Below are 25,329 nucleotides of genomic sequence, written 5' to 3' on the forward strand. Positions count from 1 at the left end.
CCGGGTCAACATGAAATGCCCAATTTGCCCACATGAGAAGCACTGCAATGCTGCCTTGGTGGCCACAGGCTTCAGAGCAGGATGTGATACCTGACCCCAGTGTGTGTCTGGGTTGATCCATGCGACCTGGAGCAGTGCAAGGCAGATCTGGTCGCTTTACTACAAACAAATTCATCCTAGGTGAAGGTTCCACCGCGGAGGGCTTCCGTTGCTGGGAGTTGTTCAATCGACTGTTGTTTCCCGTGGTGGTGTTGTGGATGTGTGTTACATCCCGTGCGACAACAACTCCGATTTCCGGGACTTCATTCCAACTTCCGGGACTTGCACCCTTTTCCGGGAAGTATCCCATTTCCGGGACTTAGTACTGTACTTCCGAACTCCCGGAACTCCGGCCGTACCTCCGGTCCTTCAACTCCCAAACTCCCAAACCTCTGTTTGTATTTCATATGTCTCAGATTGCGTCATTCTCTTTTGTTAGCGCCATAACAATAGGTTTATTGTCTTCTGCTCCGGAACTCCATTTCCGTACTTCCTTATTGTCTCAGCTAGACAATAAGCTTATGTACTACTTATACCGAGCTGGAATACTGTAGTTACTCAGTTCAAATATCTCGTTTACCACATTCTCTTCCATCTTGTTTGTTACCTTCCATACCTCCCCTTCGCTACCTTCAATTCAACTACTTGTCAACCTCCAAACCTCCAAACCTCCAAACCTCCGAACTTCCAAACCTCCGAGCCTACGTACCTCCGGAATCCGTACTACTGCGCTTTCGGGTTTTCGAACCTCCGCATTTTCGGACCTTCGTACTTCTGCTCAGCACGCTCCTAACAATGCGACGGTGGTGTTGTATCGTCTGGCAACTCTGTGTGATCTCGAGTGCAGCCTGATAAAGCTGGGATAAACTATTATATTTAATGAAGAGGCCATTAAGTACAGTGAGAGTATTCTCATAGCTGACGGGCAACATCTCTATAAACTTGCAACATATCTGGAATGGAGAAGGCTTCTCCCACATCTTCTTGTTGATGTACAATAAGTGTTCATACAACACCACAACTGCCCCTACTGAGCTCAAATCTCAGGTTCTCGTACTCCTGAGAAGCTTGGAGATGATCATCTCGGTGAATGAAACATCGGAATAAGCCGAGTATGGCCTGCTCGAACAGCCAATCCCGTCGCTCATGGGACGGGGACTGTACAGTATTGTACAGCCAAGTGGCCGCATTGTCAGCCAAACAGTCGCCCAGTATTCGTAGATGATTATGGTCCATGGAAGGGCCGGTTATCCAGAGAGTATGGAAAAATTAGAGAAGGTTATGAAACCAAATCTCAAAAGCATTGAGGTTGTCCTTGCCAGTGTACGGGGCTTTGGGAGTGTCATCTTTGTGACCTTCAGATAGGCTGGAGGGCTGGAGGTAGGTTCCTCCCCAACCATTTTGTCGATCATCCCGAGAAGCCGTTAGACTTCCCTGGTGTCACGAGGTCCATAGCTGGGACCGGTGTACGCGAGCTCCTCAGACCTGTTCAGGTCCTGCTTGGGGACTACTGGGAGTCCAGGGTGTACAGAGACACCTGGGGCCATGGACCAACGTGGTCAAAGCACCAGCTGTTGGGGCACTGCCGTAGACGTGGTGGGCCTATGGTCTCTCCGGGGTGCCTGCAACACAGAGTTGTACTGGTCCCAGTCTGGCAGTGGAGTGATGTTTGAAGGCTTGAACTGGCTGAAGGCTACACTTCGTTGGGGTTGTCCTGCACAAATGGGTGTGTGGCTCCCAGGAGTGGGAGATGCAATGCGGGAAGGACCTGCCGTGGGACTGACTTGACCAAGTCCAGCCCAGTGTAGTCACTCTACGTGTTAGGACCGTGCGCGGAAGTTTGGGGGTTAACGAAGTCCCGAAGTACTGAGCACCGGGAAGGAGGACTTCGTGAAACTATTAGTAACGCGCCGGGCACACTTGTCGGGTGTCCTCGGTTTACGAGAAGTACCAACTCGGGGGTCGGGAGTACAAGTACCGGAACTAACGAAGTTCCGGGACGAGACTAGAGAGTCGGGGGGACAGGAGAGGGGAGAGGTCAAGAGCGATATAGAAGACAAGCTTAGAGACGTAGTTCAGGGGTCAGAGGTTCGGAGGTCGGAGGTCGGAGGTTCGGAGGTTCGGAGGTTCGGAGGTTCGGAGGTTCGAGAGTAGAAAGGAGATGGATAAGTGAACAACATATCCGAACTGAGTAGCTAGTACAATCCAGTTCGTTTAAATACTGAGAAGCCTAATTGTCTTCGGAAACAATAAGAAGTACCATAAAGGAAAGTGCGGGACTTCGGGATATAACGTGTGTCTGAAAACAATAAGCCTTTTGTCTAGGTAAGTGTCTTGGTGCGAGGCGCCAAGAGGGAAAGGTCTAAATAGAAGAAGTCGGAATAGAATCGGAAACCGGTAGTTTGTACGGAGGTTCGGGGGTTGGCCCGGGGGTTCGGAGGTTGGGCGCACGGGATGTAACACTACGTGATCGTACTCCATCTGCTGGTGGCACACCTCACTGGGTGTGGGACTTGGAGGGCCGGCCAGGTGGGCCTCCACCTGAGTGGTGTCGATAACATCCTTGACGTTGTGTTCAGGACCCACCATATGGTCCGCGCCCTGTTGGGCCAATTCCTGCATCTCTCACTTGAAGATAGCGAGCCGGTCGTTGAGCTCGGCCTCGGCGAGCACGACTTGCTCTCTCAACGCCTTATAGCATTCCAAGGAATCGTGCAGGAATCCCATGATTCTTAATGTGGGCACAGGCTGAATCATCTCTTGCCGCTGCGAGTTCTGCCAAATGCCGGCCCAGTCATCACTAATCTGCTCAAGATCCTCAGTAAGATTACCGGTGGATCCTGCATGCGGAGCGTCCATAGCGGGAGCCAAGGGAGGCTTGACATGTTGGGGAATTCCCCCTGGGGCCAAGTGTACGGACCCAGTGCCCAATGGTGCGTGCAGTGTATGATGGCACAGCATAGGACTTGCAGGTCTCCTGATCGCTGTGGCAAATCTGGCATAAATACTCCATTCCACTGATGCCATCATGTTCATGGTCTACTATCAGTATATACTCAAGTGTGTATACATGTCTATATATGCCAAAGTCTTTGTCAAGGGGCTTACTGATCGTGCATCAACCTCTCCTGGGTTGCCACAGTATTGTACACGATGGCTTTGTCAATAGCCGGTTGCATAGACATTTGAAGCACAGAATGGAAATAATTACCCAAGGCGCAAATAATACATGCAAGATGTCTAAGATACATAGCAAGCAGTTGTAGCAAAACATACAAAGACAGCGGCTGTTCAGCACATCTCCCAATCTAGACACATAAATATCAGCTATAGCAAGGTATATGAAAGGTGCATGTACTGTGTCGTGACTCGTCCATATGGCCAACTTATATATGAATTGAACATAGACTGTGTCAAGAAGCCAAGAAGATGTCCGGTGAATGAGCGGGTGTGAAAGAACATGAAAATAAAATGAAAGTATTAGGCCACAAACCCTCCATCTCTCCTAATCTCCTGAATTTCTCCTTCCAGCTCGGGCTGGTGCTCCTCCTCCTGTGGTGGCGCAAATTCGAGGGATTGCAGGTCTTCCGCATTGTCATGGGACGAGCGGATTGAGCCCCCAATAACACCAAGGTATTCTGGGAGCTCAGCGGAGCCTGCCTGCAGTTTGCCACTGCTGCCAGTGTTGAGAGAGAGGGAGGATATGGATGCATTGGCCCCCCCTTCCAGCTGTGCATTTGCCTTGTGAAGGGCAAGCAGAAAGTGGCTGTTCAAGATGGAGGAAATGCTGTGGAGAATATTTGGTACCAGGATTAGTAGGGGATATGAGAGCAGTAGGGGATATCACTTCACGGGTCGACAAATTGTTCAACATAAGAGGATTGACCGCTTATTGGTGCCGAGGCAATCTGTGGAGGAAGCAGAAAGTTATTACATGCATAGCTGTCTGAGCATGGCACATACAGAAAGTATGACAAGCACCACATCCACCACATTCAGGGAAACTAGCACACTACAGACAACTTGCTTGTCAAAACATGAGTCACAGTGCTTGACTAATTAACAGACCAGAAGTAAACAGTTCCTGTAAAACAGACAGAAACTTGCAGATCAGCATACAACCTTGACCTCTTGAGAACAACATGTTGAGCCTACCATTTTCCCACATCACCTGTTGAAAGGAAGGCTGTTTCATGGTATCTGTCCTCAGCCGAATTGCTGCATGTGTTTGGCGCCATGTGACAGTGGCAGCCAGCAAGTCGACAAGGATCAGAGAGCCCCTCGAGGCAATGGTCACTACAAACTAGGTTAACAGATGTCTGTTTGCCAGGAACCACTCTACTAACATCTGAAATACTGAGTGGTGAGCACAATGCACATATTTTTGAGTAAAATTGGAAGAAGAAGACCCACCCAATGATGAGGCTCCTGCTGGCTGTGTTGGTGGCAGCACAGTTCAGTGGTGCAGGGAGGTTGATGGGAGGTTGCTGGTATGCAGTGCTCTGTGCTTGTGCCCATCAGCAAGTGCATGGAAATATACGAGACAGAGGACTGACCGCATTGATGAGGAAGGGTGCCATGCTCAGAACCAGGGCCACTCCACCCAGGATCCTGTTCTTTCCTGACAGCACGTATATCCGCAGGGTAGTGAACACTGGTGCATCTTGTCAGCTGGTATGGTTGTGGTGAGTAGCATACATACTCACCGGCAGGTCCAATCAGATTCAGGAACTGTATGGCTTTGCTGAGCCAGATGAGCAAAGTACAGCTTGCATCAGGACTGGCATCAAAGAGTGCATGCATTGAAGAGTTGAGAACAAGGATCTACCTCTGTAAATATACAGTTCATTCCAATATATGTGCAAGGGGCAGGGAATGTGTACTCACCAATTCTGATATTGATGGAATGGTCCCAAGACTCAAGAGAAGGGAAAACAAATACATATACCTGTTCCACATATACAGGATTCGTGAGACCCATGACTTTGGTGATTGCCAAATATATCGGTATTGTTGCCCGGAAGTGAGAAGCACATCATACACAAGCAGTGCTATCAATCAGAGGTGAGCATTTCGCAGGGAGAGCGGAAGGGGAAGGGACTTGAAGATATGTACCTGTAGCAACAATGCCGACTGTGGTATCTGTTGTCCTACACAGCTATACCATTAGCCACATCCACAAAGAGTTGAATTAAGGTGCATGGGCTTACATTGCCTGGACTTCCGCAACATACTGAGCAGTGACAGCCGAGCTTGATAATGACATGACTGGGGTGTCTGAGTCCAAGATGATGAGTCAAAGTGCAGACAGGATTGAGAGCCAGGGATTTGACTGAGGGAGCGCTGTGTTTGCAGTAACCTTTAAGCCATGCTCATCTGGTAGGAAGAACTTCTTACCAAGCCATCATTGATGGTGCTTGAGATAGCTCCACATGCTAGCGAGCTGTACCCTCAGTATCGCGTGTGTGTTGTCAGATAGGAATCACGAGGATGCTTGATTGTCAGCAATGAGTTGGTACTCGCGCAGTTACGCATTGTGTGCACGTTGTACTTTAATCCACGCATCGAGATGTACATGGCCCCCTATCTGGATTATACGATAAAAGAGACGCTGTCCCTCTGCTTCAAGGGGTGTCGAGCTTCGAGTTCACGTTGCAACCACACTCACGACAGTTCCAACAAGATGAACATGCTACTACCGTGCTTCATCGAGTGCATCGCCGGTGGTGAGCCCATTCGTTTATATAGTTGCATGCACCTGTCAACCCTGTGATGAAGAATCACTTAGAGTTAGCATCCTTGACGTGTTCGCGTGCCCGGTGATTCAAACACGGTGCAGGGAGGGGAACCTGGGACGGCGGCATGGTGAGCAACGCAGGCGCTGATGCATCTATAATTTGAGCAGGGCGTACAATCTATCAAAAATGCGGCTTTGCGAAGCTGCCTGCCACCCCTGCGCTGAGCTCGGAGGGGGTGTTGCGGGGAGGTGACGGTGTGCACGAGGTTGTAGTAGATCCCTGGTCGGTGTTGAGGTGGACAGAGAGCTCCGGGCGCGCGTGTGGCTGGCGAGAATGTGGCCCCGAGCTACGGCGACTGCGGTGGATCTGGATCAGCACACAAAGAGACACGAAGAAGCTCCGAGACAGAAGCCTATCAGTAGAGCGACCGAATGCGTGTATTTTGGAGTGCTGCATGTAGCTACTCGCGCCGAAGATCGTTGAGCTGAGTTCTGCGACTAGAGCTGCCAGCTCGGGCATGTGGGGCGCGTCGCCGAAGATCGAGCTGTCTGCTAAGTTGCCCCTATGCTTGCAGCGCGTCGCAAGGTAGCGTACTGCACGACGGAAAATGCGCCCATTAATTCGAATTGCCGCTAAAGCGACTATGGTTCTGTACGGCGGAAACGTCACATACCTGTGCTTCCACGACGACCGCCAGGGGAGGTATGGAATCTCCATTGCCTTGAGATCGCTCGCTCGCTCGCTTTCCAATATTGCAGCTCGGTATGTCAGACCCTATCCTCCCGTAAGCATTCTGCGAGCGGGGTGCATTACTAGTAGGTCAAGCCCATCGTTCGCGGGTCGGTATCCTCACGAAGTTGCGTGTGCTTCCTGCGCTGCGCGCCCGCCGAATTTGGATCGTTCTTCGCTTCTCGAGGTCTGTAAAATGCTGATGCTCTATATAATGTCGGAAACGTACTGTTCAGACTTCTTTGTCTGCAAGACTTGACATAAGTAGAGTCACGGGTACCGTTTGGACGAACAACAATCGCAGTGTTGACTCCGCACGAGCTACTAGCTTCCATCGCGCGGCCGCGGCTCGCCACTAACATCTGTTCCAACGCGACGCGTCGAAAAAGCCACAGGATTCGTCAGCGTGCACTTTTTCACGCGATAGGCGGTCGTGGGGCTTCGTATGGGTCATTTTGAAGCTTTTTTGCGCGCAGGTTAAGACGCGCAATACGCAGTTGTGCTCCCCAAGTGCGTAGAGAGGGGATCTTGGCGAATAACGCTCGCGGAAACGGGTCCCCTGGTCGTAATGGGGAAAGATAGACGAGATTTACCCACATTCGGCGACGCAACGTCGGGAGGGTCGTTGAGGTCGCGGCGTTCTTCTCAGCGACGCAGGCACTTGGCAGCCTTCGCAGGTCCAGACGTCCGCCAGTCGAATAATTCCGGGTTCTGAGCAGGGCGTTCGAGAACTCAGAATGTATCAAGAATTCCAAGGGCTGAATATGAATAGGTACGCGCAGAGATGGCAGGAGAGAGAGACGTCGACGCTCTCGGTAGTCCAGAGCCGACTTTCCCACGGATGCTCCGGAAAGAGCGGACTCTGGCTGCTCGAGCTCTCCATTCACCAACCTCACTCGCTCCTCGATCGGCTAGCTCTCAACTTAATCCTTGCGTACAGTCGCTACGCCTTGCAGTGCACTTTTCTCGACTCGCCCATTATGCATGACGCGTGACGTCTGCTTTCCGCCGCCTCCCAACGAGCGACCCGTCCACTCGCCTTGTGCTCGCCCGCCGCTTTGTGCCCCCCGCTTCTCTCTCATCCCGCCACCGCGCTCCTCCTGCAACTGCGACCCATGTCCCTTGCTCTGCATGTCTGACCATTGGAACTTTCAGAGGGCTCTTTATATGAGACATGTCTGCAAGGAGCACCAGGTACGTTACGCACGTCCATCGTCGTCCTCCGCGCCCGAGTACGCGCGTATGCACCCGATTCGCGCATCGTCCCCTTCCTGTGCACGGATTTCTCTGTATCTCCTCTACTGTGCTCTGAAAATATTCCTCAAACCTCATCGAACCTTCGATTCTCCCGGTGTGGCCGATGACATTTACGGGCGCTCACTATCTGTCACACTGCAGCACGGGCTGCAGCCCCTCCCACTTCACTCAGAAGTCAACACCCTCTGCGACGGCTAGATACTCGACGTCTCGACGTTTCCTCCCCATCCTCGACTCACCTGATCTCTTACACTCGTACACAACGTTCGCCCAGCCGCCTCCGCGCCTTCGCTTTCGCCAGTCCAGAAGGGACATCAGTGCAACATACAGTTGTATTATGCACACACGTCTACGACGGCTCTAGGTACGATACAGACATTTGTTTCGTTTTACATACTCACCGTGCATTTCCAGACGCCAAATACGCCCAGTCTCCGCAGCTCGCACCCTCGCCTCTCTAGCCGCCAGCCCTATGCGCGTGTCCCCTGCGCCCTGACGTCTTCCTCTCGGTAATCGACGGCAGACCACCCGGAACAAGGTGAGCGTGTCTTTCACGCGCCGTACGCGCATGCATATACAGTGCGAGACGACGAGGTCAACGAGGACGGAGTGCAGCCGCGGGCACACGTACAACTGTGCCCCCTTTTCTCCTCGGCACGCTTCGTACTGCGTGTGGCAGCGATGGCGATCTATGGCACGGGTGGTCGTGCAGAATCTAGGATGGCGATGCAGGCGTGTGCACGCATGACGGCGCGGAAAACAACGAGGAAATATGAGCGGAGAATCCACAGGAGACTTGCTGGAGAGCTCACCTCGTCGTCGCGCTGCATTGAATACCGGTTCCGCGCGCTGACCAGTGCGTTTCAAGCGTCCACCCGCCGCTACATGTGCACGCACGCGAGGCCGCGAGTCGGATCCCATCGAGAACCCACCCTCACGTCTTCGATCCCTCGAATACCCGCTGCTGAGGCCCGGGGTAAAGTCTCCCCCGCCGTACTCAGAGTCAGCATCTCAAAACGCATCCACCAGCTTCTGAGATCAGATGAGGTGAAGAGATGGAGACCAGCGACGGCGCACGGCGTGGTGAACGGAGCAGGCGCTGATGAGTTTGAGATGCACTTGCTAACTATCAAATGTACGACTTCGCGAAGACGCCTTCCACACAGCCGCACCGAGCTCGGAGGCGGCGTTGCAAGGAGATGCCAACGGTGTGCCTGAGGGGCTGGTAGGTCGGTGTTGAGGTGGGCGGAGAGCTCCGGACGTGCGCGTGGCTGGTGGGGGTGTGGCCCTGAGTTGCGGCGACTATGGCGGCTGTGGATCAGCGAAGGAGAAACACGAAGGAGCCGGGAGAGACGCGCTTTCCAGCGGTGCAGCTGGGAGCGGAGATTGAGGGCTCTAGGGTACCGCATGTAGCACCGGTACTCGTGCGGATGGTCGCTGGGTTGAACTTTTCGAGAAGGCGGGAAATCCGACCGCGTCGCCGAAGAGCACTCCGGGTACAGAGTGGATGTTGTGCAGTGGGTCGCAAGGTGGCACACTGCACGACAAAAATGCGCCGATGGTTTGAGTCGATGCTGAGGCGACTACGGTCTAGCACGCGAATATACCACGTACCTAGGTTTCCACCAAGTGAAATATCCTAATCGCTCCGACATAGCGCGCCCGCCACAATCCCGAAATCCCAAAATCCGGCTCGGTATGGCAAACCTGGCCCTTTCGCATGCATTGTATTGGCGAGGCTGATGGCCATAGTCAGATCCACACTTCGTGCGTCGATATACCGACGGTACGCGGTTTTTCGACGCGATATGCCGCAGTTTATTTTGGTCGACATGCCGATCGTGGAATGAGGATCCTGGATGGTAGACGACCTACGCGGGAGGCCCGCAGCGGGGTTCGTGTCACGGTGGTCCTTTGCTGCTGTCCGAGGTCAGTAAACGCAGGTACTTTGTACGACGTTGGGAACTTATTAATATACTCTTCTGTGTGGTCAAAGACTCACGACCATGAGTATACTAGCTTCACGGATACTATTTAGACGATGAGCGTACACGGCATGACGGCGAGCCATAATGGCGATGTAAGCTTACAAGATTAGGGATGTGTATTCTGCACGACATTCTGCACATCTCACTAGACCATAGGAACCTTTAGAATTACTCAAAGCTGTATAATGAACTGCGATGAGGCCTAACGACTGAGGCTCAGTCAGATGGTTATTTAGACGACTTTTGGCAGACACTCTTACGGCGCGCAGCTCGCGAATGCACTGCCTGGATTCGTATAAGGCAATCGTTGCGCATAATACACGCGAAAGTGGCCCTTGCGGGGCCATAATGGGCAAGGATGTGTCCCCGCGTTCTTCTCATATCTTCTTACAGCGACGGTCGCGACGCCCTTTGGCCGGCGGCTTGTCAGCTAATGTATCGTGGACGGTTTAAGGATACGTGCAGACCTTTCTAAGAGCTTTCTGAGAGTAGCATGTGTTCACAAAGTTGGATACGTACGCACAAGGTCACCAGCGGAAGAGGCAAGGGAGAGCTCGAGGAGAGGTCATCGGCCGCGCGAAGCGCTCGGCCGGACTTACCCGTGGGCGCACCGGGAAGAACGCGTCACGGTAGTCCCGAGCCAGCTTTCCCACGGGTACGAGTCCGGGAAGGACGGACTGCTATCGTGGCTGCTCTCTCCGTTCACCATCCTCGCTCACTCACTCGCTCTCTCGGCTTCTGTCAGCGAGCCTCACCCGCACTTTCTGCGCCTCGCAGTGCATCGTTATCGACTCGCACAACGTCTGCTCTCGGCCGCCGCCCAACGAGCGGCCCGTCCACTCCTCGTGCTCACACTGCCGCTTTCCGCACCCGGGCCCTTGCCTCCCTCCCCGCCTCCGTACCCGGGCCGTTCCTGCGACTTTGAAAGGTGCTTATTGCTCTCTCTCTCTTGCAGTATCAGTCCCAGGGGCATCAGGTATGTTACGCACGTCCATCGTCCTCCGCGCCCGAGTACGCGCGTATGCACACGATCGCGGATCCTCCCTTCCCAGTGCACGACATTCTCTGTCTCTCATCTATTGCGCTCTAATTCCACTCCCCAGGCTTGATCGCATCTTCGATCTCTCCCTTTTCAACCATACCGTCCACGGGCGCACAACGCGTCTGGCACTGCGACACGGGCTATCAGCCCCACACACATCACTTAGAGGCCAAAAGCACCGTCGACGGCTACATACTTGATAGCTCGACGCTTTCCTACTCGCCATCCTCAACGTGCTCGATCTCTCACACTCGCCAACAACATCCGCCGATCCGCCTCTGCTCCCGTTTTTGCAGGTTCAGAATGGGCGCCGGGGCAACATGTTTGCATCGTGCCCAGACATCCGACGACGGCTCCTAGTACGCTACCTACATTCTATCCTTCTTGCCCACACACTCATTACTCCCTTCCAGGCATCAAACTCGCCCAGCCACTCACCAGCCGGTGGCCATATGCGCGCGTCGCCTGCGCCCTGAGGCCTCTGCGTCGGGATTCGACGCGCAGGAAACCCCGCATCTCATCTGGTGGGTAAGCCTTCACCTCTCGGCTCCGCGGATGTTGGAATAGCGCTAGAGCACGCAGGCTTACGCGTACCCATACAGACATGCGCCACGTCGAACACACGGCGGGACCCACGCCTAGGGCGGTATCGTTGTGCCGTTCATAGGTGTTCTCGATCTCATGGTCACCGTCAACGCAAACTGGGACACCCTCAAGCTGCCTCGAACGAGCCCTGATGGACGGAAGCAAACGCCAACGCAGAGGAAGCCTCTCTTGTCTCTTGGTGACTAAGGACAGGTTAGCAAGGCCGGTACGTAGTGCATGTCAGGTATCCGACGCCTACATTATCCTTAACCTGTCTTTTGTGCCAGGGACGCCAGGCAATGTCCGGCTGGCCCGTCTCAGTACAATGTGGTGTGCTCACCATGACGCTGACTTCCCGTGCGCCGCATAGCGCACAATCGACGCCCAAGGATACGGCCTGAGATCTAGGTATGTGCTGGCCCAATATCGCATCGAAGTTCAACGCTCGTATCAGACGCTTCTGCACCGGCATGCCGCATCGGGCTCTGTCTCGCTCACGCACACGCACAACGGTCACTGGCTGGCACGATGTCAGACGTCCGTGCTCGGGAGCCGGACATGACACGGCAGAATGACCGTCCCATTCAAGAACATCTCTGCGAGGCGGACGAACTCGACATGGACGGAACGACCACAAGCTGTGTGCGCTCAGAATACCAGATGTCCAAATGTTAGGGTCTGGAGGTGGGTCTGAGTCACTATGTGGCGGCCAATCCAAGTCTTGTACGTGCCCCAGAGTCTTCGGAGGCACGAGGCTCGTTGCTCATATGCTGTTCATCCGTAGGAGGGCCCGCACACGCACGTTGACGTGCTCATTCCCGGCACGACTCCGGGGTGTGCCGCCGCTGCGCTTCGTTGGAACAGCGCCAGCTGATTCGAAATCCGGGACTGCTCGACTCGACCCACGTTGACCTGAGCATGTGTGCAGTCCGTGATATTGTGGTCAAGGGCGCGTTCTATGGACGTAATGCGATTGTACAAGATTATGTACACCGGGCGCTGCGGCAGCGGCGATATCTCGCGTAGACCTTGCGCGTACTATAATTTGTAGCCGAATCGATGTCCTCGCAGCTATGTATGACTCCGCGCGTCATTCTTCGCAGTCATATTTTCCGTTTACGGGCATCACAACACGTCTTATATCGCCCATGGTCTGGTACGAACGACGCACCTTGCTCTGCATATAGTCATCCGCCGTTTGAGGCGGCTCCACTATCCCACTTTCAAAGGGCTAAAATTATAGGCTCAAACCGTTGTGCCAGATGGACGGATGTGCTCGTCCCGCCCGCGTGGACAGTGCCAGGTCTGTCTGTGAGTTTGGCACACGGGGATTTATTCATTCTCGACGCCCCCGGTCGTCCCTGAATTACGGGGGTCCATGTACGCGCTGAGCGTGAGTTTGTTTGCGTTAAAAAGACAAACTAGCTATCTGGGTGGACCAAAAGACATGTACGCTCAGAGCTACAGAGGAGAATGTCGATGGCTCGGTACGAAGACGTCATCGGCGTTCAAGAGCCTCGTGCCAGGCCTTCCCACGGCTGCTCCGGTAAAGACGGACACCAGCTGGCTACTCGACTCGCTCTCGCTCTCTCTGCCTCTCTCAACGACGCTCGCCCACTCGGCTTAGGCTTTTTTGAAGTTTCTGCTCTGCGCTGTATGCTGTCCTCGACTCGCCAGACGTTTGTTCTCGCCGCCATAAGTCTGCTCTCTGCCACCCTTCTGCCGCTGTCTCCGAGTCCTACCGAGCGACGCGTCTGGCCGTCCCGTGCTCGTGCTGCCGCTTCCGTCCAGTACGTTTCCGCCGCATTAGTATCCTTCCTGCAGCCGCAAACCAGACGCGTCGCTTTGCAGGTTTGCTCGCTGCACCCTTTCACCCAGCTCTTCGGACGAGATATGTCAGCGAGGACACCAGGTACGTCACACATCCGTCGTCAATTTCCGCGCGCCTTGTGTGCATACACTTCATTCGCAAAACAGTCCCTTCTTTGTGCGTGTAATTTTCCCATCTCTGTTCTCATACCTCTTGGGCGCACACAGTAAACTTCATCGCGCCTTTCGCTTTCCCCGCGCTGGTCGACGACACGCCCGTATTCCGTCAATACTCCCCATACGCCGCCTTTTTCACGCAAATCTGCACAACATCTACACCACACGACGATCGCACGTATCCTGCGGCGTTGCCTCAAGATCCGTTCGCATCGGCGACCGTGCCGCACGCCGTAGCCCAGTCTCCCGTCCATCTGCGTAAGCCGAACATGTCTAGCATTCTGGCGCTTGTAGCCAATCTCCACGCCATCAGAGGCCAACGGGTACTACTCGCAGCGGTGGATCATTCGACGTCTCTACGCTCGAGCCTCCTTTTCAGTCCGTCTCATCTCGTCCTCGTCGACAACAAGCGCCCATGTACCTCTGTTTTCGCTACGCCGGTTCAGGAGGGAGCCTGTAACACACCTGGGCCACGCACCGTGGCACGCCCACCCACGCCAACTCCAAGCACGCTTTTTATATTTCAATCACACCATCATACTCGTTGTGATCCAGCAGGCACCCAATCTACCTAGTACCCTCCGCCCGCCCCCTCGCTTCTCCAGCTGAACGGCCATACGCACCGCTTGCGGCTCTCACGCCCCGACGTCGCTGCGTCGGCATACAATACATAGGACGTTTAGAAAGGTGAGTAGAGCCCCCATGCGTCGTATGGACACTTTCCGGCATCGAGAGACACTGCAGTCAGCGCTGTAAGCGAGCGTGGAGAGCAGCAGCAGGCACTTGTACGTCTGGTCACGCACGGCACCATGTGTGGCCGTGAACACGAGATACAGCATCGAGTGAGCATTGCAGTGTCGAGGACGACGGTGCAGGGCCGGCGCACCTAGTAGAAGTAACAAGCAGAAAGCAGAGGAGAAACCACAGGCAGCCCGCAGGGGAGCGCTTTCTGTCGCCGCTATGCGATATACGTTTGTTCCACGAGCTAATCTGTGTTTATATCATTATTCAAGCGGCCGGGCGTGCACGCACACGAAGCCACAAGCCCAGCGTTTGTGGACACCCGCGCCTGCCGCGTTGCTACCACCCCACGGACCCACCGCGCGGCGCGCAAGACGGGTTGCGGAAGGAGAGTATCTTCCGCCACCGGACACGTGCGCACTCTCTGTGGGCTGCGAAACCAGCGTCTCGCCGCCCGCGCATGTGGGAGGATTGCACAGGCGCATCGTGACGGCGCTGTATGGTGTGGTACGCACCACGCAGTGCCGCGCAGACTCCTAAAGGTGGGCGCGTACGAGCTGAGTAGGGAAGATATTGAGTCCCCCTTGCTTACTGGGATTGTCTTTACAGTGCGCAGCCGAAGGTTTCATAAGGACTGCACCCAGGCCCGTCGCGATCAAGCGGAGCACGGGCGCTCGTCGGAGACTACAATACATTCAAGCACAGACGTCTACCACAGCTCCAGGTACGCTACGGGTATCCCACTTTTCAATCGACATCCTCATCTTCCCCCACCAGACACAATCCGCGCCCGTATTCGCACCTCTTAGCGAAGACCCCCGATACTTATCCTCCGACTTTTCCGCGTCGGCACTCTACGTCTAGGACACCCAGCACCGGGTGAGTGCTTCCGCACGACGGATACACGGCAGCATCGCGAGACAGCGCGGCCAGCGCAGTGCCCAGCGAGGGCTGAGTGCAGTAGCACACGTGAGTAGCTCCGCGTCCACGTCCTGCATCGTCGCGATGAACGGCGTCTGTAGCGGTGGTGGCGAGCTACAACGTAGATATGCGTGCAGTATCGTGGATCTAATTGCACGCGCGCGCACACACACACACGATGGTACAGGTGCGAGCAGAGAGAAGAGTAAACCCCACGGAAGGCTCTCTGGAGATCCCCCCTGCCGTCGCTCCGCAATGCATCTCCGTTCGACGCGCTGATCTGTGTTTCCAGCGGTCGGCCGCCGGACGTGCATGCGCGCGATGCTCCGAGCGCCGCGGACGCAACATACCGTAACGAAACCGACAATCCCAAAGTTCTACCGACCTACGCCCGCCCTCGCGCCGTCGTTGAAATTGCCGCAGCGGTCAGGACGATCGTAGACCCTCTGTGCGGTCATGCGAAATGCGACAGGACCGCGTAACGCAGAGTGTGCACCCATCGTGGGTATCCGCCTCACCATGCGAGTGTGCACTCGCGCCATGCACCGCGACACTTGAGCTCGAGGAACGGTCTCCTTACCTACGCTCGTATGTCGTCGTGTCTTTCATGGCGCGCCTTTGCCAGACCTGAAAAACCACTCGCAAGCTCGCTGGTGTGTTCGCGCGAGGCTTCGCGGACGCCCCTGAGGCGGCGCACGGTCTGGCACCCCGTACGCCGGGCCCCGCCGTTGTAGGTTCTAGAGCCCGAGGTTGTGGACTAGGATGCAGACGCAGATGGACCGAACACTACGGAGCATGATGGCGGAATGTCAAACGTGCAGGTTGCCACAGCGGGTACCCGTTCACCTGTCCGTACATGTCCGAGCCTTAGATCCTGGAAAGGCGTACTACCGGGCGGGCCTCTCCTAGGTTGCAGCCGGTGTTCGTGACGAGTCCGGTGTATCGATAGTCGTCTGCACGGTTTGGGACCCTCCCCGCCGCGAGAAATATCAGATAGGTATAGCAACGTACGGAGACAGACATACAGTGAGGCTTCTTCACGATACGTCCGTATCGGCCGTACTAGTGTAGATAGAGAGTAGAAGTACTGTGCAGTCCATACGGCCAGCATATGTGGAGGGGAAAGAATCACGCCAGACGTCCTGCATCTCTGCTACTCTCCGCAATCTCTCCTTCGGGCTCGGACTGATCCTCCTGCTCCTGCGGCGGCGCGAACTCGAGCGATTGCAGGTCTTCGTCTTCATCATCGAACGAGCGGATCGGCTCCCCAATAATTCGGAGGAGCTCCGGGAGATCAGGCGAGCCTGCCCTGGGTTGTCGCCGCTGCCAATGTTGAGGGAGAGAGAGGAGATGGAGGCGTCCGCCGCGCCTTCGAGCCGTGTGTTTGTCTCGTGGAGAGCCAGTAGGAAGCGGCTATTCAAGATAGAAGAGATGCTGGGGACGTAGCGGGGATGAGAAGCGGCAATGTATGTAGCAAGGAGACGGCCTTACGGCTCGATGAAATTCAAAATATAGGGGGCGTGTTTAGCAGTCGGGCATCCCCAGACGACCTAACTGCGATGTTCGCGACCTCGAGTCCGGTGACTGTTAACACATACCTAACTATGCAACTTAGAACACGCACCGAGAGCATAACATGCACTATATCCACGACATTCATGGAGATCAGTGTACTGGAGCCAGAGCTCATTCCTGATGTATTGCATATGCGAGTGTAGGTATATGTATGAGTCTATGGCTGAACTATCGCTAAATGCACAATGTTGGCTGTCTTAAATTGTAAACACAATTCAAGATACATATCAAGCAGTCACAATAACATACAGAGATGGAGAGGCACATACAAGCCAGGTTAGATGTTCAAATATCAGCCGTAGTAGGGTATATGTAAGGTGTGTGTACTGTGTCGTTCATGCGTACAACCTGTAGCACCTGCATGAATACGAGTCAGGAAACCAAGAAAAGGACTGTCAAGAGGGTAGATCTGGAAGAAAAAAAAGTGGAAGATGAAAGTATCAGGCCACCTGGATATCGTCTTCTATCTCAGACTGCTGTCCCTCCCCCGGTGGCAGGGTGAGGTCTTCATCTTTGTCATTGTGGAATGAGTGGATTGAGCCACCAATGACATCAAGAAATTCAGGGAGCTTGGGTGAACCTGCCATTGGTTCACTGTGGCTACCAGTCTCGAGAGTGAGGGAGGATATAGGTGCATTAGCAGCCCCTTGAAGTTGTGTGTTCATTTTGTGGAGGGCAAGCAGGAAGTGGCTGTTCAAGATGGAGGAAATGCTGTGGAGAAGGTTCATTGTGAGGGTTAATAACTACCAAGAGCAATGGATGAAATAAGGACAATAGTCTTACGGGTTGGCAAACAACGCAACAAATGAGGATATGTCATCCGGTGTTATGGCCATCTGTACAGGAGGAAAATCAATATCACAACATGTACACTTGTCTAGGGGGTGGGCACACACCGAACGTAGCACAAGCACCATATCCACCACATTTATGGAGACCAGGACACTGCATTCAAATTATTCAGAATATGACTTACTGCATCCACGGTGCTTCCAAGCCATTGCGTGCAAACATACCAGAAGTTGACAATTACTGTATGAGAGCAAAGGAGTTTCAGATCAACTCCAGCCTATTCTAAGCATTGAGCCTACCATTTTCCCACATCACCTGTTCGAGAGAAGGCTGCTTCACTACACATGTCCTTGCCCTTGCCACACATGTTTGATGCCAGGTGAGGACGGCAGCCAGCGAGTTCACGATGATCAGAGAGCCCCTTGAGGCAATGACCACTGTCCAAGAATGTCAATAACCATATGTATCCCAGGATTTACTGTACTAACATCTGCCATGCTGATGTGAGTGTGATGCACACTTTGCTAGGTATGATCAGAGGAAGACAACTTACTTGATGTTGAAGCTCTTGCTAGCATTGTTATTCTGAGAGCAGTTCAGCGGTGTAGGGAGATTGATGGGAGGTCTCTGGTATATGGTGCTCTGTGTTTTTACCTGTCAGCAAGCGCATGGTGGTACAGGTGACAGAAGGCTGACCCCATTGATTAAAAAGGGTGCCATGCTCAGCATCAGTACCACCCCACCCAGAATCCTGTTCCCCCTTGAGAGCGAGTATATTTGCAGAGTAGTGAAGACTGGTGTATATCATCAGCTGGTAGGGCTGTGGCAAGTGGCATATGTACTCACCGGCAGGTCCAATCAGTGTCAGGACCTTTAGGATTGCGCTGAGCCAGCCAAGCAAAGTGCAGCTTGCAGTAGGCATGGCATCAGAGAGCGATTGCAATGAATGGCTGGGCATAAGGATCTACCTCTGTAGAAGTATGGTTCATTGGGATTTCTGCATAATAAACAAGGGAAACACACTCACATTGTCCGATATTGTCGAGATGGTCCCAAGGTCCATAAAAAGAGCTAGAAAGTACATGTACCTGTTCCATATATACAGGACTCGTGACAACCAAAACATCCGTGATCGCCAGATGTATTGGTATTCTTGGCCAAAGACAAGAATAATATCATACAAAAGCAGCACTGTTGATAATATGTGAGCATTTTACACACAAGGCGAAAGGTGGGACACTGTTTACTAGTGACTGCGACTTGACATAGATTGCTTGTTGTCCTGCACAGCTGTACCGTTAGTTGCACTCACAACACGTTGTATCCAAGTGTGCCAACTTACAACCTCTGGATTTCAGCAACATATTGAGCAGCAACTACGGAGCTTGATGGCGTGGCCATGGATTTGCAGCCCAAGTCTAAGGTGCAGATGGGACTGAGAGCCACAGAGTGAGGTTGGGGAGCACTGTTGGTAACAGGTAGGCTCCTTTAAGTTATACTCATCCGGCAGGACCACATTTGTATCAAGGAGCCATTGATGTTGCTTGACATAACTCTACATCCAGGCGAGCTGTACCCTCAGTATCGTGTGCCTGTCGTCGAAAGGGAGTGAGTGACATGCTCGATGATCAGCAACAAGTCGGCACTCGCACAGCCGCACAGTGTGCACATGTCGTATGCTTATATACGGATCGAGCTGCAAACAGTGGCACTCACCGCAGTTCCAAGATCAATCTAGTATCGGGCTTCGCCGAGCGCGCCGCCAGTGGCCACTCTCGTCTGTTTCAATAGCGGCATATGCCTGTTGGCCGCATATTCAAGAAGTATTAAGGGTTAGTATCGCCAACATTCCGCAAGGCCGGTGATACAGACGATGTGGAGAGAGATTCGGAATCTGGGACGGGGACATGGTGAGCAACATAGCAACTGAGACGAACGTACCATTTATCAAACGTACGGCTTCGCGAAGACGCCTTCCACCCCTACACCGATCCCGGAAGTACCATTGCGGGAAGGTTACGGTGTGTCATAGGACGTGGTAGGACGGTGCTGAGGTGGTCAGAGCTCCCACCCAATGCGCGTGGCTGGTGTGAATGTGGCCGCACCCCAGGAGCCACCGCAACTGCGGTTGGATAGTTAGTGTGCCACATACAGCGCCTCTCGCGCGGAAGGTCGTTGACCCGAGCTCTTCGATCTAGTGAGCTAGCTTCCGAAGTGACCACGACTGTCTATCAGGCACGATGGGCCAGCCCTATGTGCGCTCTAACACGGCTCCTTTGTAATCCACAGGAGCCGACAGCATGCACTGATCCTCGCGACATCGATGTGCTGCTGTGGGGCTAAGGACAGGTCTTTTGGAATATTTTGTGCACGCAGTATCAAGACGGGGAACACGCAGGCAGTGTGCTACCGTGGTACGTGCAGAGGGAATCCCGGTGTACAATCTGTGCAAAAGCAGGTCCTTTGTCCATGATGGAGAAGTATGGTCGAGATCTACCCACATTCAAAGACGACATATCTTCAGCTGGACGCCGTTGCCTGCCGGGAGGGGGTCGCGGCGGTTTTCTCAGCGACGCAAGTGTATAGCCTCGACGTTTGCGGGTCCATCGATGCATCACGCAAACAATTCGCTGCTATGCGCACAGTGTTACAGCATTCTGAGCTCATCCAGCGTACACAAGCTTGGATAGATACAAGCAGAGGTGACGAGAGAGAAAGAGGTCGACGGCTCGACATCAAGACGGTCTCGGTGTTCAAGAAAACGCTTTCCCACGACGCTCCGGGAAGGACAGACTCTGGCTCTCTCTGCGTTCACCAACCTCGCTCGCTCACTAGTATCGCTCTCTTGCCTGCTCTCAAAATCGCTTTCCCACAATCGCCGTGCCTCACTGTACACTAGGTGCACGACCTGCCCGAGTCGCCGGTCTGCTCTCCCCCGCAGCCGAACGATCAACATGTCTATTCCTCGTGCTCGCGCTGCCGCTTTGCGCCGCCTGCCCCTCTTCCCCACAGCCGAACCCTTCCTGCGACTGCAGGTCATATTAGTTGCCAAGCGTTCTCGCAGGTTGAAGCACTTGGGGGCTATATACATGAAACCAGTCCGCAAAGGGCACCAGGTAAGTTCAAATTACGCACGTCCATCGCGCCGTCTTCCGCACCCAAGTACGCGCGTATGCGCCACTTCCTGTGAACGAAGCTCCTTTCTCTCTTCCCTACTGAGCTCCGAGTACATCTTGCAGACTTCACGGCACCTTCCACTTCCCCATTCTGTACGGCGACGTCTACGTGGGCCTACAATATCCGAGGACTGTATTATGTAACACACGCTGCAGCCTCACGCACCGCGGGTGTCGGAGTCTAACAACACTTGCGACCGATATACAGCCCGCATGAGATCTCTGCCAACAATCTGAACATCCGCCCATCTGCCCCCGCGCGGGGTTATCGCCTACATAGAAAGGACGCCAGTGCAGCATGCTTGCGTTACGCACACCTCTACTACGGCCCCGTGTAAGCTTTTCACATGCACTCTTACCCACATACTGATCATCGTCCTCTGATACTACTAGAATCCGAACCCGTCCAGCAGCAGCCGCGCGCGCGCGCCTCTCCGACCGATGGCCATATGCACACGCCGCCTACACCCTGACGTCTCTGCGTCAGCATGCAACGAGCGGAAACCTCGCTCCAACGAAATGAGCATACCACGATGCTTCACCGAGCACGAAACCGGTGTTCAACTCGTTCGTCTCCACGCATGTGTGCTGCAGATACCATCTACGCCTTCGCAAAGCTGTCTTCCGCGGCTGCGCCGATCCCGCAGGTGGCGTTGCCGGCAGATGCACAAGGACCCAGCGGGTTTCTGGACGGTGTTGAGGTGGTCAGACATCTTTGTTCGTGCGCGTAGATGTGGTACGTGTGGCGCCACTCGCGCAGTAAATCTGTTCGGTGATTAGAGCGACCCACGCAAGCATACCCAGCGCATTCTCGCCGCTGAGCCGACACATCGGATGCGGTTTCGAGGTTGTTGTACCGCACCATTTCGCAAAGCCGCGTGCTACACAACGATAACGCACTGATGAGCTTGAAATTGACTGCGGTCTTGTACAGTGGAGGCTTCTCGTACCTGGGCTTAATCCATCGCCGGGGGAGATATCGCGCGTACCCCTCCTACAGGCAGTTCGTGGGCGGCGCTGATCGTTAGGCGGCCACTTCCACGATGCTTCCAGCGTGTGTGCTTCCAGCGTGGCTTGCCTGCTGGTTTCGAATCGTTCTTTGCTGCTCGAGGTCCGTAGATGCCGTTAACCTGCACAATGTCAGGAACGCACTCTTGCCTCTACAAGACTGGCCATAAGTAGATTCACGGACACTGTTTGGACGGTACACGTACACCACCATCGTAGGGTCGACTCTAAGCGAGCTCGATTCCAGCATAACGGCTAGAATTGAGTTCCTGCCGAGCCCGACCAACGTCTGCCCCAACGCGACGCCTCGATACAGCCATAGGAGTCGTCAGCATGCTCTGATTGACGCAATGAGCTGCCATAAGGCTTCCGATGGGCTATCTAGAAGCGAAGCGTTTGTGAGCAGTTTCAAGACGCAGAATACGCGGCTATGCTCCCTAGGTGCGTACAGAGGGGGCATAACTATTGCGATGCAGGGGCCCTGTGCAGTAGCGAGGAATGACTAATAGTGGACGAAATTGCCCTATATTTGGAGACAACATATCTTCAGCGGGACGCCATCGCTTGATGATGGCGGCCTGCTTCTCAGCAACTCAGGTGCAATGCTCGCGGGTTTAGCAGTGGCAGACCGATCCGAGACATGCCACATAGCGTGTTCGAGCATTCTGAGCGCTTCAGGTATCCATAGGGCTGAGTAGGTACGCGTAGAGTATGCGGGAGAGGAAGACGCCGGTGCGAAGACGTCATCGGCGTTGAAGAGCCTCGTGCAAAGCTTTCCCACGGGGCACTCCGGGAAGAACGGACTGGCTAGCTGCACTGACTCGCTTGGCATGGCATTCCTTCTCGACTCTCTCACATCCCTCGACTCCCTCAACGTGATGAAAATCTCCACTACCACTAGTCAAGCACTTGTACCTAGCTCCGTCTGGTATGCGTGGCTCCACAACGTCCGTCCTCGCTGCTTCAAGTTTTGCGCCGCCCTTCCGCCGCCGTCTCCCACCGAACGACGCGTCCGTCGCTCTCCAGCTCGCGCAGCCTCTCCCACACATGCCAATTCCACACAATATGGCTGCATACTAGACATTCCGACAGATGCACCCTTCTACGACACGAGATATGTCTTACTCGCCGACGAAACGTACCCTCCGCGGCCACGTTTGGCCACGCCGGATCGGAGGGGAGACTGCGACACACTGTTATTGTGCACCCACAGCCACAAAAGTCCCGGGTACGCTATACAGACACCCAAGTCTCACTTTAATACTCACTTTCTCCGGAAGATACCCAATCCACTGAGTCGTCACCACCCAGTGACGTGCTCTCGTCTCTCTAGCCGACGTCCGTATGCAGGACCGGGAACTCATAAATGCGCCTCATCCACGCCCCGTGTTTTTGCGTCCATGTTTGAAGAAGAGGAAACCCATAACTAGGTGAGTGGAACCCATGAGCACCGAGATTGCACGGCGAGACGTGGCGGCCAGCGCGCTGAGTGAAAGCAGCTGCTGCATGTGCACATCTTTCTACGTCTCCATCCCGCCCAAACCCGTCTCGTTGTGCAGAGCGCCGCTTGTGGCAAACACTGTGGACCACAGTACACCTTCGTAACACAGCATTGAGGACGGCGGTTCGCGCGTACGCATTCACGAACGGCGGGCGAGCGTCCCGCTCCATCCTGTGAACTTCAGGCGAACCGGGTTAGGAACGTTCGGCAACCGACACGCGCACGGCGAGGTGAAGTACGGAGCGACGGTGCAAGGGGTACTCCGCTCTTCTCTGCCACCAGGCCGAGCCATTGAAGTCGGTACGCCCATGATTCTCTTCCTAATGCGCGCACTGTGTTGCTTACTCGCCCTTCTGCGCAGGAGGCTACCCCTTGACCCGCGCCAAGCGTGCACATTGGCCGGGACGGATGACACGGACCCACGAGAGAGTGCGCGTGGTGCGGAACAAATATCGAATTCCTGTGTACGGCCACAGAGACATCTCTCTATGGCCGTCCCCAGATCTGGCAGCCTAGCCGATAGCGCGACGCGGGCGCTGAGGATACGTGCAACGCGTGAGCGTGCATCATGGCACGCATCCAGTACTCGTAGTCTGTCATAGACGCACCGCGCCAATCTGTGTCGTTCGTAGGTGTGGCCGAAAGAGATTCAGCCCGAGTAGGACTAATTATGTAGGGTATATGTATATTGTCATCCATACAGAGGGCGCGCTGGGTAAATAGAAGTCGAGACCACGTCAAGTAACAAAAAAGACGTCCGCCAAGTGCGTTTGAAGGAAGCGACGGGAGAGCTGAAGGCATCAGGCCAAGTTTTCTCCGTCCCCATTCTTCTCCAAAATGTCTTTTTCGGACTCGGACTTGTGCCCCTCTTGCGGTGATACGAATTCGAGCGATTCCAGGTGCTCGTCGTCGTCTTGGAAGGAGTGGACCGAGCCCCCGGCCGATGACGCCGAGGTTAATGCCGAGGGCTCCGGCAGGCCTGTCCTCGCGTCGCCGCCGTTGACGGTGTTGAGAGAAAAGGAAGATATGCATCGGCCTCCCCTTCGAGCCGCGCATTCGTCTCGTGGAGCGCAAGCAGGAACCGGCTGTTCAACGTTCAGGATGGAGGACTCGCGTACCCGCGAATTCGGCCCTGATGATGTTCTTCTCTCCTGCAGGTCTTTTAATATGCTCTGTACAACCTCGGCAACGTACTCTTGTGTGTATCACATGTAAAGCTTTGACGGCCTGCCATGAGTAGATTGGATTCGTGGCGCCCTTTATTCTTAGCGTCGCAGGTGCTCGGCAACGTTGGCGGGGACAATTTCGGGCTATGTCCAGATACTTCGAGCATTATAAGGGTACCCGGCCTGCGTTCACTTGGCTGGATAGCTAGGCTGCCTGACGCGTACACGTAGAGGTAGCTGCAGGAGAGACGCGAAGACGTCATCGCTGTTACGTTCAATAGCCACGTGCTGAGCGTCTCCCCGGGCGCTCCGGAAAGGGCGGACAACCACTGCGACTCGAGGAGTCGTTTTCACAGTCTCGGCTGCCGCCCAACCATCCCTTTGCTGCTCTTCAAACGCGTGATATAGTCGCCATAAGTCTGCTCTCCGCCACCTCCTCAGGCTGCCGCTCTCTAGATTTCTGCTGAGCAACTCATCCATCATCTCGTGCTCGCGCTGCCGTCTCCGCAAAGTCCGTTTTCGCCGCCTTTGCGTCCGTCCTACAGCCGCACATCATTATTGTCACTCTGCAGGTTTAGTCGCTGCCTCGTTCAGCCAGCTTTATATACGAGACATGTCAGCGAAACGAAGGGCACCCGGTACGTCACACGTCCGTCGTCATTTTCCGCGCTGGTATGTGCATACACTCAATTCGCCCACCCTTCCGTCTTTTTCGTTCTCCTCTTTCTCTTTCCATATGCCCGAATCAATCCTGCCCACATCATCGCCCTTTCCGGTTCCCTTGCTCTGGCTGACGACACCTCCAAACTCACCAATACTCCCCTCCATCCCTTACAACATGCAAATCAACATGTAATGTATACTGCACAGCACTCTCATCATAATCCCGTGCACGCACGCAGCGGTAAAATTTGACTGGGCGGTATCGCTCACCGCAGTTCGGCCTGCCGTCGATTTACGGGCGCCTATTCTGTCCAGAACTCCGCCTCCTGCAGCCCACGTCCACGCACACCACTCATAGTGCAATGCCATCTACGACAGCGAGTCGACAAATCAGACGTTTTCACGACCGCCCTCATCCTCAT

The 25,329-nt window shown here is 54.4% G+C and overlaps 3 protein-coding genes across 3 annotated transcripts; all 3 read right to left on the reverse strand.

Moving 5' to 3' along the window:
- Positions 1-2,664: 2,664 nt before the first annotated feature.
- TRAVEDRAFT_49622 (uncharacterized protein) lies at positions 2,665-2,924 on the reverse strand (the record flags this gene model as incomplete). The annotated part of the gene is made up of 2 exons (XM_008042106.1): positions 2,665-2,814; positions 2,871-2,924. The coding sequence occupies 2 exons, from the start codon at positions 2,922-2,924 to the stop codon at positions 2,665-2,667; spliced, it is 204 nt and encodes a 67-aa protein (XP_008040297.1).
- A 595-nt stretch (positions 2,925-3,519) lies between these two features.
- TRAVEDRAFT_49623 (uncharacterized protein) lies at positions 3,520-6,494 on the reverse strand (the record flags this gene model as incomplete). The annotated part of the gene is made up of 5 exons (XM_008042107.1): positions 3,520-3,712; positions 4,453-4,541; positions 4,596-4,693; positions 4,746-4,783; positions 6,451-6,494. 5 exons carry the CDS (start codon positions 6,492-6,494, stop codon positions 3,520-3,522), a joined length of 462 nt encoding a protein of 153 aa, XP_008040298.1.
- Positions 6,495-16,154: 9,660 nt separating this feature from the next.
- Positions 16,155-18,315, reverse strand: TRAVEDRAFT_49624 (uncharacterized protein; the record flags this gene model as incomplete). Its single annotated transcript, XM_008042108.1, has 4 exons — positions 16,155-16,335; positions 17,947-18,035; positions 18,090-18,187; positions 18,240-18,315. 4 exons carry the CDS (start codon positions 18,313-18,315, stop codon positions 16,155-16,157), a joined length of 444 nt encoding a protein of 147 aa, XP_008040299.1.
- Between the last annotated feature and the right edge of the window lie 7,014 nt (positions 18,316-25,329).

The sequence above is a fragment of the Trametes versicolor genome (genome assembly GCF_000271585.1).
Source record: "Trametes versicolor FP-101664 SS1 unplaced genomic scaffold TRAVEscaffold_8, whole genome shotgun sequence".
NCBI lineage: Eukaryota > Fungi > Basidiomycota > Agaricomycetes > Polyporales > Polyporaceae > Trametes > Trametes versicolor.